At 34.4% G+C, this 12,870-nt stretch overlaps 2 protein-coding genes across 2 annotated transcripts; both read right to left on the minus strand.

The window, feature by feature from the left end:
- Nucleotides 1-219: 219 nt before the first annotated feature.
- On the minus strand, nucleotides 220-2,299 carry LOC149555539 (threonine--tRNA ligase, chloroplastic/mitochondrial 2-like). Its single transcript, XM_089829432.1, has 4 exons — nucleotides 2,265-2,299; nucleotides 714-993; nucleotides 410-610; nucleotides 220-327 (listed from the first exon to the last, which is right to left on the minus strand). Exons 1-4 carry the CDS (start codon nucleotides 2,297-2,299, stop codon nucleotides 220-222), a joined length of 624 nt encoding a protein of 207 aa, XP_089685558.1.
- Nucleotides 2,300-9,443: 7,144 nt separating this feature from the next.
- Nucleotides 9,444-10,540, minus strand: LOC149555540 (uncharacterized). The gene is made up of 3 exons (XM_089829433.1): nucleotides 10,069-10,540; nucleotides 9,776-9,978; nucleotides 9,444-9,455 (listed from the first exon to the last, which is right to left on the minus strand). Exons 1-3 carry the CDS (start codon nucleotides 10,403-10,405, stop codon nucleotides 9,444-9,446), a joined length of 552 nt encoding a protein of 183 aa, XP_089685559.1. The 5' UTR covers nucleotides 10,406-10,540.
- Nucleotides 10,541-12,870: the final 2,330 nt, after the last annotated feature.

A 12,870-nucleotide genomic window follows, 5' to 3' on the forward strand; every position in this document is an offset into this window, starting at 1 on the left:
ATAATGAAAACAAGAAAAGGTTATTGTCCTACAAAAACTGTCATGACAACCATTTCCAACCATCCACTACAAAAAACTTCTGGCAGCTACTGCTTGTTCAATTTTTTCTATAACCTCATTGACGGTCATCATTCTCAGTTCTCCACCATGCCTTGAACGAATAGTTAAAGTTTCACTCTCCACCTCCTTTGGCCCCACAACAACCATTAATGGTATCTTCTATGTTTTTGAATTCCGAATTAGTTTGCTAAGACGCTCACCATATGATATTTCTGCTCTAATATTTTTTTTCCTCATCATTTCCACCACTTTCTGACAGTACAGTACCTGTTGAATTCCAATATTAATCAGTCAACTTGAAACCCTTTGTAGGAAAAACAAAATATGAACATGCAATCAATCTACAGACCTGGGTGTCTGTTACAGGTAAAAGACGGGCTTGTACTCGAGACAGCCACAAGGGAAAATCACCAGTGCAATTCTCTATTAATATGCCAAAGAAGCGTTTAAGAGATCCTAGGATAGCTCTGTGAATCATTATTGGCCTATGTTTCTCTGAGTTTGAATCAACATAGAATAAATCAAATCGCTTAGGCAAATTAAAATCCACCTGCATACAAATGTCCACAGTATTATTTCGATTAGAAAAATCAAAGTCAACTCCCCAAGATTATACTAATTAAAATTCATGAGTATAGGCCAAATATGTTTACCTGAATTGTTGAGCATTGCCACTTTCTTCCAAAGGCATCTTCAATCTGAAGATCAATCTTTGGACCATAAAATGCACCTCCTCCTTCATCGACAGAATAATCCCAACCCTTGTCTTGAAGAGCGTCTTTCAAAGTAGAAGTTGCTTTCTCCCAAATATCATCACTACCCACTGCTTTCTTAGGCTTTGTTGATAAGTTGACTTCATAGCTCTTAAAACCAAATTGAGACAATATTACTTTTGTAAGATCTAGAACATATCTTATTTCTTCCTTGATCTGACTAGGCAAACATAAGATATGTGCATCATCATGTGACAAACAATGAAACTCTTAAGCAATATAAAAGAGATAGATTGACTTGTAAATTTCAAACAAATCTTGAAACTGCAGCCCCTGACACCTACTAGATTGAAGATAGATTCATTTTATCAGTTGTAAATTGGTGTTCATGTAGATGTATAACAGAACAAGTCTCATCTCCTTGTAGAAATGATTAAAACTGATACTAAAAGAGAAAATGAACAAAGGCCAAAATAAAGTGGGGTCAAATTCGAAATAATGATTTAGTGTCTAATATTCTCTATTCTCGCCTGTGAAAAATGCTCCGAATGCCTCTTAAGATATTTCTAAATGATTAGCTTAAAATCTATAGTAAACATGGTTTCTCTTGCTTGTTAAAGATTAATTTAGGGAGCAGTACCAACTCTTTTTCAACATCTTTGAATGTTAAATACTTCATGCCTTGAAAATGGGGCAGAATAAGTTATCAAGCATGTGTTCCTCAATATAGTATTATAGACAATTATTTTTAAAACGGTCATAAAAACTGTAGATTTCTGCATATAAAGTATAACTGCCATGACAGATCTGTGTGACATAGGATTTTTTATTCTATTACTAATACTGTTCTTTGGCTCTTTATTAAATATGGGTTATTTGATTAAAATTAAATCTATTGCATGAAAAATGAATTCATATACGAAGCTTTGCAGAAGAGACAATTCATCATGCCCATCAAACATAATAATTGTCGAACGAGTTGCCAGACATCACAAAAGCATTCAATTTACTAACAGTGAAATATTTGTTATTTTCTAAAACATGTGATTTGAATCTCAAACCCAATAGGAGATTCTTTATCAATTCTGTATAATCAGTGACAATGATATGTTGTTTCTGAAATAGTCAATTCTTCAAGAGCTTTACTTAATATCCATTTGCCAATTTAAGTATTATATACTTCTTATGACCACGACACCTTTGCCCCATATTGATACATTATTTGAAAGAGATTAATCATGGGGTGGGTATGACATGAAATCCTTACATACAATCTTGTATTGATTTCTCATCTATCATGAAGTTTCTTGTATGTCAATGCCTTTTTACATATTTATGAATCTCTAGAAGTGCATCAAGAACAACAAAATTCTACCAATGGAACAATCTTCCCAACATATAACCATGACATCAAGTACCCCACAGAAGAAAGAGTTGTCATCCAAAAGACAACCTTAATGCAGTGTTCCATGGGAATGCATATTGCATTACCTGGGGAGTGGAAGATGTCCTGATGTTCCAGACATCCTCAAGACTCAGAGACTTGGAAAGGATGCCATCTTTCTCAAAACTAGACAGCCTGCATCATTTTCTGCATAATGTTCTAAAAAAAGCTAATTTGTTAAAGAAAAACTTTTAAAAGTTAAAGCCTCTAGAAGGTAGAGGTGGGAAGATGGTCATTGCAAATTCAGTACATTGTATTTACTTTTCAAAATTTCAGCTTCTCCTAGTTTCTTGAAGTTACTTTAGTAGCCATAACCTTTTGGAAAAAAATTGCTGTCCTCAAAACTATTTCCCTGCATCCCTCAGTCCCAGAAGCTCAGAGAAACACTGCCTAAGAGTTAAAAGAAGACATCAGGGAAATTGAAACTATCACCTACCATATTTGCTAAATCACATTGTTAAAAGAACAATTATGAGCATCATAAGCCTTTCACTAAGATGCATCTCCAAGGTTGGCAACATTAAAATTTGTATTAGTCCTTAGCTGTAAGATTTACTAATGGCTCCACCCTATGTCATTACACAACGGACCTATGAAATTTGTCCTTAATGCCCTGGAGCTTGATAAAATGCATAATACTAGAGCACTAACCGGTTCTTTGGAAAATCAATGTAGGTTCTTTGGCCTACATATTGAAGGCTTGGATGAAGATTGAATTGACAATTTTATTTGGCTTTTTTAAGGAAATGGTATTTGAACTCATAAGAAATTCGAGTGGTGATCTCTTATGAAGCATTGGAGTTTATGAGTGTATCACAACCTATATGGAGAATTAACACACATTCGTGTGTTTTGGGGTAGGGTGGTTATTTGAGTATATATCTTATGTTTCTTTTCTCGTCTTGTTTTCTCTTATGTCAACACTCTTCTTAATTTTTATAGATTTGGTTTTGTTGCATTATTATCTTCAACGGTCTAAGGAGGAGTTCATTATATTTTCTTCTAGTATCAATAAAGTAAATATCAAATGTCTTACATGAGGAAGTACAAACAACTTTGATAAGTATTACTTTCAACTAGCCAAAAACTATTGTTATTGACACAAAATTTTATTGTGCATTAACAAGTTATAAGTTTTTTTAATGTTGTGATGTTGCTATCAGGATTCAATTGTGTAGTTTTCGGTCAAACTCATTGGTCTATGTTTATGAGTAGTGTTTCACAATAACTTCTTTCTCATTAGAATGAATAAAACACTAAATAGTCATTGCATCTAGGTTTTCTCATGGAGGTGAAGCGTTGGGCTTTCTCGAGATGTTACCCACCCAAGCACCACTCCAACCCAAATGTTCTTAACCATGGAGTTTTTTAAAGGTTAATGTCATGCTCAAAAATCAAGGCTAAAGCACACAATTTTTTTTAAAAAAGGTAATAACAAGTATCTTATTGAGCTTCACTTTGTTTCGAGAATAGTTTAATATTCTCTACTAAACAGGGCCAACCACGTGAAGGTGGAAGCTCATTTGGCCCCACCCCCCTCCCCCTAACATCACTCTACATTCCTCGTTAACATCTAACATTCATTCATTCTTTCAACCATTAATAAAATGTAACATTCAATCAATATCACATGATAACATTCATTAACACATTAGATTCGTTAACATGCAACATTCATCAATATTCTACATTAACACATAATTCATGAACATTCATTAGCACATAATTAAATTCATTGAGACATAAAATACAGTCATTATCAATTAAGGTATGTAGTGACAATCATTTCTTTTTTTTCTTTCTATTTCTTTTTTCTATGTAAGCTCTAAGAGGAGCATCAGTGTCATCATCAATTCCCCCCTCATTAGTTGTTCTGTTCTCTATTCTTGATGATCTCAAATTCTTATGCTGTTGCAAAGGGGGGTCCTCTGCAATAACAAATAAAAGAGTTATATTAAAAATAATTTATTATAATTGTTACAAGTATTTAATTATTTTAAATAACATAACTGTGTCTCTTTACATGATTTGACCACACCATTTTGTCTGGACTCAATGTCAACACGGTCATGAACATCGACCCCTCGATCCTCTACATCTGCTATACAAAATGTTACGTTAATCCAAACACCAATTGCAATTACATATAAAAAATTTAATAGCAAATGTATACCTCCACCACTGGGATGCACATCATGCGAACCTTCGACATCCACAGATTGTGTAGAAGGATTGTCAGGCTGCATTCCAACATCCTATGCATTGTTATCATTGCTTGCTTAAAACAGATATACTCACTTTATATTGGAACTTAACATCAAATAGACTAATTGGTAAAGTATTCAATTTGAAATAAATTTCATTTAGCTTATTTACCTGTGGCACAGATGCATCAGTATTAGAACCTTCCACACTAATTTCAACTCGTAGCCGTTCAGCCACGGCTCTATAGCCTTGTTGGAAGCCAATTCTCTTATTGTCTTCTGTGAGGCATCTATTGAACTCTGAGCCCTACATTTTTGCGTGGTATGGTGAATTTTACTTGCATTGTTTCATCAACCAATGGAGGGTAGTTAAAATATCAACATCAAATCATCTATATCCATTATAATATAATAGGAGAAAAATCGAGCAGTTTTGATGGAGCAATCTACTATATAAATGTTGCGTGTTTGTATGCTTTTCTTGTACCAACATATTTTCTCCAAATTCTTAAGTTGGCTAAGAGTTAGTTCAGCTCTTTGGAAATAAAAATGGCTCCAAGTGCTACTGCATTCCCTCATTCTTTCAATCACTGCCTTTATTCTCAACTATTGGAGGAAAATTCAGTCAAGGGTGAGATTTTAAATAATGTCATATTAGTGAATCACAAGTTTTCTTCACTAATATAGATTGCAGAGTCTTGACTTCAATTGTTGAATTGTTTATATTGAATATGAAAATCCACTACTGTTATTATATTCTATTGACCTATTTATAATTGATGAGCTAAATAAGGGAGTCCTAGCATTTCCCTTTACATTATATAAAAAATTTGATACAATTTTTCATTTACTAATACTTACAACTCTTGCTTGAAGTTTCGAAAAACCACCAGAGCTGAGCTTGTGTGTCCCGTGCTTTTCTAGTCTTGCCTTTGATGTGTCAGGCAATCTATGAAAAGTTTGAAATATGTTAGATAGTATAAATATGGAGGTTAATTAGTACATAATTAGATTATCAACAATATCACATACCTTGTTGTACTCTCCACTGGTGTAATATTATTTTTTCTGTACTGGTCCCTAATATACTTCAAACATAAACCAACTTTTTCAAGGAGCTTGTTTCTCTCGAATGCACGAGGTCCAAAGAGTTGGGTCATGCTCTCTATAAGATCATCCTTCAACGGTTTGCGTTGGTGATTCCACCTTTTAAGTAAAAAAAAACATGTTAGACTCAAAAATGAAGTGAAGCTACCTTTAATATAGTTCAAGAAATGGACGAAAAGAAAAACTATTATAGCAATGATATGAAATCAAAATAGTGGTTTGGGGTTTTAGTTAGGATATGATGTTCCACCAGGTACGCATGGTGGGCCCAAATATTCGCAAACACTCATCACCAAGTTTTCTCCAAAAAAGATCATTCCCTACAAAACAATCATGGGATCATTAGTCGATGAAGAGTGATCAAAAACTAAATTACTATTATATCACTATAGAATAATAATAACTTTAAAGTACCTGGAACTTTGGCTACTTTTAATGGAATGCCTTCATCGTCGCTGACGATCAATGTGACATCCTTCACCGTTCCCGTACTAGGAACATAGGAACATCCAAGAAATGATGTTGCAGGTCCTATTGCAAAAAGTTTCATAAGTTTCATAAGTCTTTGTCACGATCGAAGTATAAAAGAACAAATGATAATTGATGTTATAAAGTTGTAAAAAAGAAACTGTTTGTTGCTGTCATAAGAGAGAAAAAGAGGGATTTGTGTACCAGCAGATGGTGCAACAGTCGATGCATGTAAGCTGTGTGTTGCTGACTCAGCAGTCAAAAAGAGATTTGTGGTTGTCTTGGATGGAGGCGGCGTCATCGTAGGATTCAATTGATGTGAAGCTGAAGAATAAAATTGTTAGAGCATGCATAAATATAGAACGCATGGACTAGCATGGACAAGATTGTTAGAGCATTAAAAAAAAGGATTGTTCGAGCATGTATTGTCAATGATTACGATCATTCCTATATATATTCAGTGGAAAAAAGAAGTGGAGAATGGAACATGCGATCTACCTGAATTACCTGCAGCACCCTCATCATGGAAACGGGGCTCGAAATCAAGCAAAAAACTCTGTAAAGACAACGCATCCATATTTTAATTAATGCCATAAAAGAGCATAACATAAAAACCATTATTGAACTCTTGTTATAATTAAAATTTTCATTAATACTTACTTTTAAGGACTAAGAGGTGTGCAAAAATTCAGATGCCCTATCTTTTATTTTTTGAGTCATAGGCTTTATGGTTGCCAAACGTAGAATTTCTTTGCTAATTTTCTTTAAATTAATTTTAATCGAACCGATCGGGTCATCGGTCTCTGCTAAATTGATATAGAAAGGGTCCTCCTCAGGGGGGGCCTGCTAAGGGACTGTAGGTTCCTTTCCCTCCCTCCGACCACTAACCCTCTGTGACAACAATAGTATTAGTATTATCAAAATTACTCCAAAACAATAAAGAAAACAACATTAAAAAAATAACATTTTGCTTCTATCTAGTTTGCACAATTACAAATGAGTTTTACTTGCTCATGTGTAGATGAGCCGGGAGCATCGTTAGCATCCCCTCCGGGCGGTTGCTCCATATTGTGCCCCTGTGTCAAAGATGAAGTATAAAAATGTTAGCAAAAAAATTATTGACTAAATGGTATGTTGGAGTCATTGATTATAAGTTGGTTTAATAGTATGTACCACCCCCATGATAGTAGCCTTGTTTGTATCTATGCGGTTCAAATTGTAATCAATAAGAAGCTCTTCCCCTGCACGTATTGATTTTATCGCACAGATGAATACACGATTTCCCTCGCGCGCCTCAAATATGCAATTGGGTTGCTTTATAGTTGACCCAGGTCATGTACTATTTATAAAACCCACAATATTCCCTGTTGCTTTTGGCCTTCCATCAATGTATATAGCCACACTTTTACTTTGATTATTGTCTTGCTATTGTATATAATTTGCCGAGAGGGCATACCTACGCATACTTTTTTTATATTTAACAATATGCATCCAACTTTTGTAATTGTAACATGGTCCAACATACTCCATCAATTCAAAAAATTTGTTGTAAGACACCTTTATGCCATCCATATAAAATAGGCCCAAACCATGCAGTGATGATGGTGCTATGCGATATAACCTCTCGTTAACACAAAAATCAGTGTTTATTGGAGGAAGTTCTTTGGGTACCCAATGTTTCTGTAGATGTTGGTACCTCAAGGGCACCTCGATGTCGCCTTCCATCTCATCATCATAAGAACATGAACCCCCTTGAGCAAGGAAAAATTTCATGCATTTATTGAATTTCCTTCTAGTCCTTTGACCTCTAGTTAATCTCCCTATTCTAGATAAACTGCATGTCTCACTTTCCTCTTCTATTCCTATATTTCCCTCACTCGAGGAAGACACTTCTGACAAATACCTATTCGCTGGTACCTGCAAATGGGAGAGATCTTAGAAGACATCAATCTTACTATTGATAAGTGTATTAAATAGACTTTCTATAAGGAGTATTGACTTATACCTGTTGATCCATGAGACTGTGCGGGATGCTCCTGAAAGAGGTTCAATTTCTTGCAAATGTAATTCAATTATCGTGAGCATAATCACATCATAATCATAATCACATCCATCATTAGCACCACATAAAAATTAAAAACATTAAAAGGTGCACAATAAAACACTTAAATCAGGCTCACATTATAAGCCTACTAGGGAAGTAGGCCTAGTGAAGGGCTAAAACTGGGTTTTTGTATCAGCTGATGAGTTGAGGGCTTAGTCACCTTGGGGACATACTATTTGAAGTTGTTTGATGTGTGTGGAGGTGGAGGAAACACCTAGACTAAAGCCACTTGCATAACATTTTGAAATTCAGTTAGATATTTTATATTAATTAAGATAACTGTAATTTCTTCCAAAACCCATTATAATAATTTTAAAATGGATTACTGGTTTCTTTTTACTTACTGTGTAAATCCCATAGATCCAAATACATGTACTGAAATAAGTTTTCTAGTTTTAGTCTGTAAATAAACATACTGATACAATGTTATTCCTATTCTAAAATGAAATGTTAGGGATACTTGAATTATTAACCAACAAATTGGGTAAGCACTTATATTATGTTTTCCCTATGAATTTTATTCTAGGTACAACTCCCTTTTATAGATATTTAATGAATTCCCTTTTCTAAACTAAACACTTACAAATGCTTTTGACCTGAAAGAAAATAAGGCTCAATACATTCACGCATCAATATGTGTTTTAAATAGTTTTATTTAATTAATTTAGATTAATAGTTAATTTAGATTAGCAGTATTCTATTTGTAGTTGAAACTTGTAGCTTTTAAATAGATAATGAATAAACTATGTAACCATATATATAAGACAAATATATTTCTATCAAGAAATGAATATTAAATATATTAAGGATTGATGGCATACCTCTAAATTCCATCATCATCATCATCCTCGTCGTCGTCATCATCATCATCATCATCATCATCCTCGTCATCATCGTCGTCGTCATCATCATCATCCTCCTCGCCATCATCGTCGTCGTCGTTGTCGTCGTCGTCGTCATCATCAACATCATCATCAACATCAACATCATCTTCATCATCATCATCAGTAGCAGCATCATCGTCATCATCTTCTTCTTCTTCTTCATGAAAATTTGTGTCAGGAACATCATCCAATAACTATCGATCGTGATCACCATCTACATCATCTTCTACTTCTTCGATATCTTCTTCTTCCATCGCATTATACTTTATTGGCCTTCCTCTCGGTTCATGTCTAACAACAAATGACCAACCCGATTTATGTGGAACCTCTGAGTAAAATACCTGCTCACATTGGCTTGGAAGAACATAAGGTTCATCCTCAACTGGCTCAAAAAACCTTGTATTAACCATTGTAAATCCATTATCATGTTCAATAACAGTTCTATCAGGATCATTTGGATTAAATCATAGCCTGTCCCATTTGACAACAAAGAGTACTAATTTGAAGGAACTAAAGTCACACTCAATTATCTCATCCAAAATGCCATAGTATCGATTTTCAGACTCTTGAGGATGTAAGTCATTTCTAGATGAAATATTAGTCACTTGAAAGATTGCAGTTATTCCTAAATCACAAGTTTTCTTCGTGTCATCCAACACTTTGACGCGAAATTTATGACCATTACAGAACATAGCCTTGTGGTGTTTAACCTGCAATAATATGTGAAACATATCAAAATTATTGTATCGTGAGTTGATAAACATACAGGTGATTAATAAATTTGTACGTACCTGGAAATCTCTTGAACCACGTGCTAAATCTATTTCCCTTTGCGTAACATTGGAATCTCCATTACGATGAGCTTCTTTAACCAATGAAGATACACCTTCCCATGTTAATGTGCGACCAAAATGTTGACATCGTTCAATCCATACCGTCATCCAATCAAGATTGTTTGCAATATACAAATGTAGTGCATCCCACTCTCGAGCACCTGTACAAAAAAAAAAATAGACAACTTACAACCGATTTATTTTGAAGATTAAGAAATAATTTATTACAATAACATCTTATAATTTATTACCTCTCACTTTCCTCAATGTACCTTTCCCCATCAAGTACTCCCCTTCTAATTTTTTAAAAGGCTCGAGATCCCAAATGCGATCTACATGGATATTTGATGCAAACTTAGGAAGATATTCAGTAATGTACACCATAGTCTGGTTTACCATATATCCCTCTACCATAGAACCCTCAGGATGTGCTCTTTGTCGAACCAAAGCCTTCAAAGATTTCAAATTCCTCTCAACCATCCACATTGACCTAGTGTGTACAGGTCCACACAATTCAATCTCCTCAACTAGGTGTATGAGGTAGTGTTCCTGTGCATTGAAAAAAGTTGGAGGTAGACACTTTTGCATTTCACACAATAAATGAGGAATTCTTCTCTTCCAATAGTTTATATCTTCTTTATGGATTTCTTTAGATGACAACCACCTACATTAAGAGATTCAAGTCACAAAAAATATATAGATATGAGACTTTACAAAATAATATACAATAGATTACATAGCAAGAAAAACAAATCACGAATATAATAAATATATACAACAAATTGAACAAATATTACTGCTTACCTCATATATTTTCCAAGATCGTATATCACTTGTTTGATGTTATTGTTGAAGTTCTCTGGGAGAGATAGAGGAAGCACGTACTGCAGTAATTATAAACCAATCATTTCATTGTTTTCTAACATAACATAACGAACAATTCACGTAGTTTATGAATATATTGTAAATACAGAAGAACATAACTTACCTTGACGAAAGTATGCCAATCATGCATTTTAAGCCCTGACCCAAATTCACTTTTTTTTGATATGAGATTTTTTATGTTCGCAGCAAATCCTGTGGGAAATCGAATTTTTTGTATGACTTCTTTTATGGCATCACTTTGCTACTTCGTTAATAACCATGGAAGGGCACTTATATTAATCTGATCTCTGTTGCTATTTGAGTGAATGAAATTTTTCAATGCATGATTGGATTCATGTATGTCATTACAAATTTTGACAATTTTTTCTTTGTCACGCCTTCCATCCAATATTTTCCACAATGTCTTTGTTATATTCTTTCCAATATGCATAGTATCAAACAAATGCACAATTTGTAAGTGCTCGTAGTAAGGCAACCTACTAAATTGTCTAGGATAGCTTTTTAGTCCCTTTGGAAGGTTGCCAGTATTGCCTTGACGACCTTCACAATCATCAATTACACAATTAGTCAACAAAAATCACAATAGAAATATATAAATTACAAACATAAACCATTAGGTGGAACGACATTACCTCGACGATTAATTCTATTATATTCCAACTTGCATAGGCGAGGTGTCATTCTTTGTGGCTTTGATGTAGTCTCTTCTTTCCCATTGAAAAGATGTTTTTCCGTACTTCGATACTTATGATTCCTGTGGAGGAAGTGTCTACACTCATCAAACACTTGCTTTCCTAAACTTTTTGAATGACGAGATTTCATCTTTGGACCACAAACTGGACATGCAAATTTTCCCTTTGTTTGAAGACCTACAAGATAATGATGTAATTGGATTATTAAATATGTTGATTTTTATAATTAGAATTATTGTGCGCAACTTGAATTCACTATAACATACCACAAAAATGTGTTAGCCCTGGGGCATCATGTATTGTCCATGCAAGTATTGCATGGAATTGAAATTTTCTTTGTCGTATTGGTCTAGACACGTCATACATAGTGACACCGTTCCATAACTCCACCAACTCGTCGATAAGAGGCTCAATATATACATTCATATCTTTTACTTGATATTTACCTACTTGAATGAATAGTAACATTACATAGTTATTGTGACCGTTTTACTGCAAGATTTGTAAGTATGTGTAAATTAATAACTATCAAATGATAAGATACCTAGAACAATCATTGCCAACATAATGTGCTCCCTCTTTATTGACATCCACGGAGGAATGTTATTGTTGATAACAAAAACAGGCCACACCGAGTAAACAGATCTCATCTCTCCAAATGGATTGACACTGTCCGCTGCCAATGAAAGCCTGAGATTACGAGGTTCTTCTTTGAAGTGTTGCCACTTTTTCTCTATGTGCATAAATGCCGAACCATCCGCAGGGATTCGAATAATGTCATCTTGACTTCTATTGCGTGCATGATAATCCATAAATTGAGCCAAGCTACTACACCTGAATAATTGTCGCATCCGTGGAATAATGGGGATGTAACGAAGAACCTTTTGAGTCACCTTTTTTGTTAGTCGATCTGTTCGATATCTACTCGTATGACATACAGGGCATTGTGTTGCAAATTCATGTTCTTTATAATATATAATATGATCATTGGGACAAGCATGTATTGCTTCATACTCCATTCCAATATCTTTCATAATAGCAGTTAATTCTCGATATGAGCGAGGTAGAATATTTGATGATGGTAACAAAAACTCGCCTATCAATCTACAACAAAAAATATAAGTTGTTAATATAAACAATATTAGTGGTACATTATTCACCCTTTGTTAACTATAAAGACATATATGACATACCTTAACATACGTGACATTGTTATGTTGGATAAACCATTCATAACCTTCAAGTTCAACAACAACAATACAGCAAAGAGAAGAGTTGTTTGGGAGTCTTTGTATAGGGGCTCGTATGCCTTCTGAAGTAGAGGTACATCGAGGCTATCATCATCATCATGATCAGATACGCTTGGACTAGATGTGTCATGGATCAATGTATTTATACCATCCTCTTCAATTGTGTTTTCTAGTGCATGATCGTCATCTTCCATGGGATCATTATCTTCATCTTGGATATTTGCAC

Source organism: Cupressus sempervirens, chromosome 5 (assembly GCF_028749045.1).
Source record: "Cupressus sempervirens isolate cs-2001-9-10 chromosome 5, ASM2874904v1, whole genome shotgun sequence".
Lineage (NCBI taxonomy): Eukaryota > Viridiplantae > Streptophyta > Pinopsida > Cupressales > Cupressaceae > Cupressus > Cupressus sempervirens.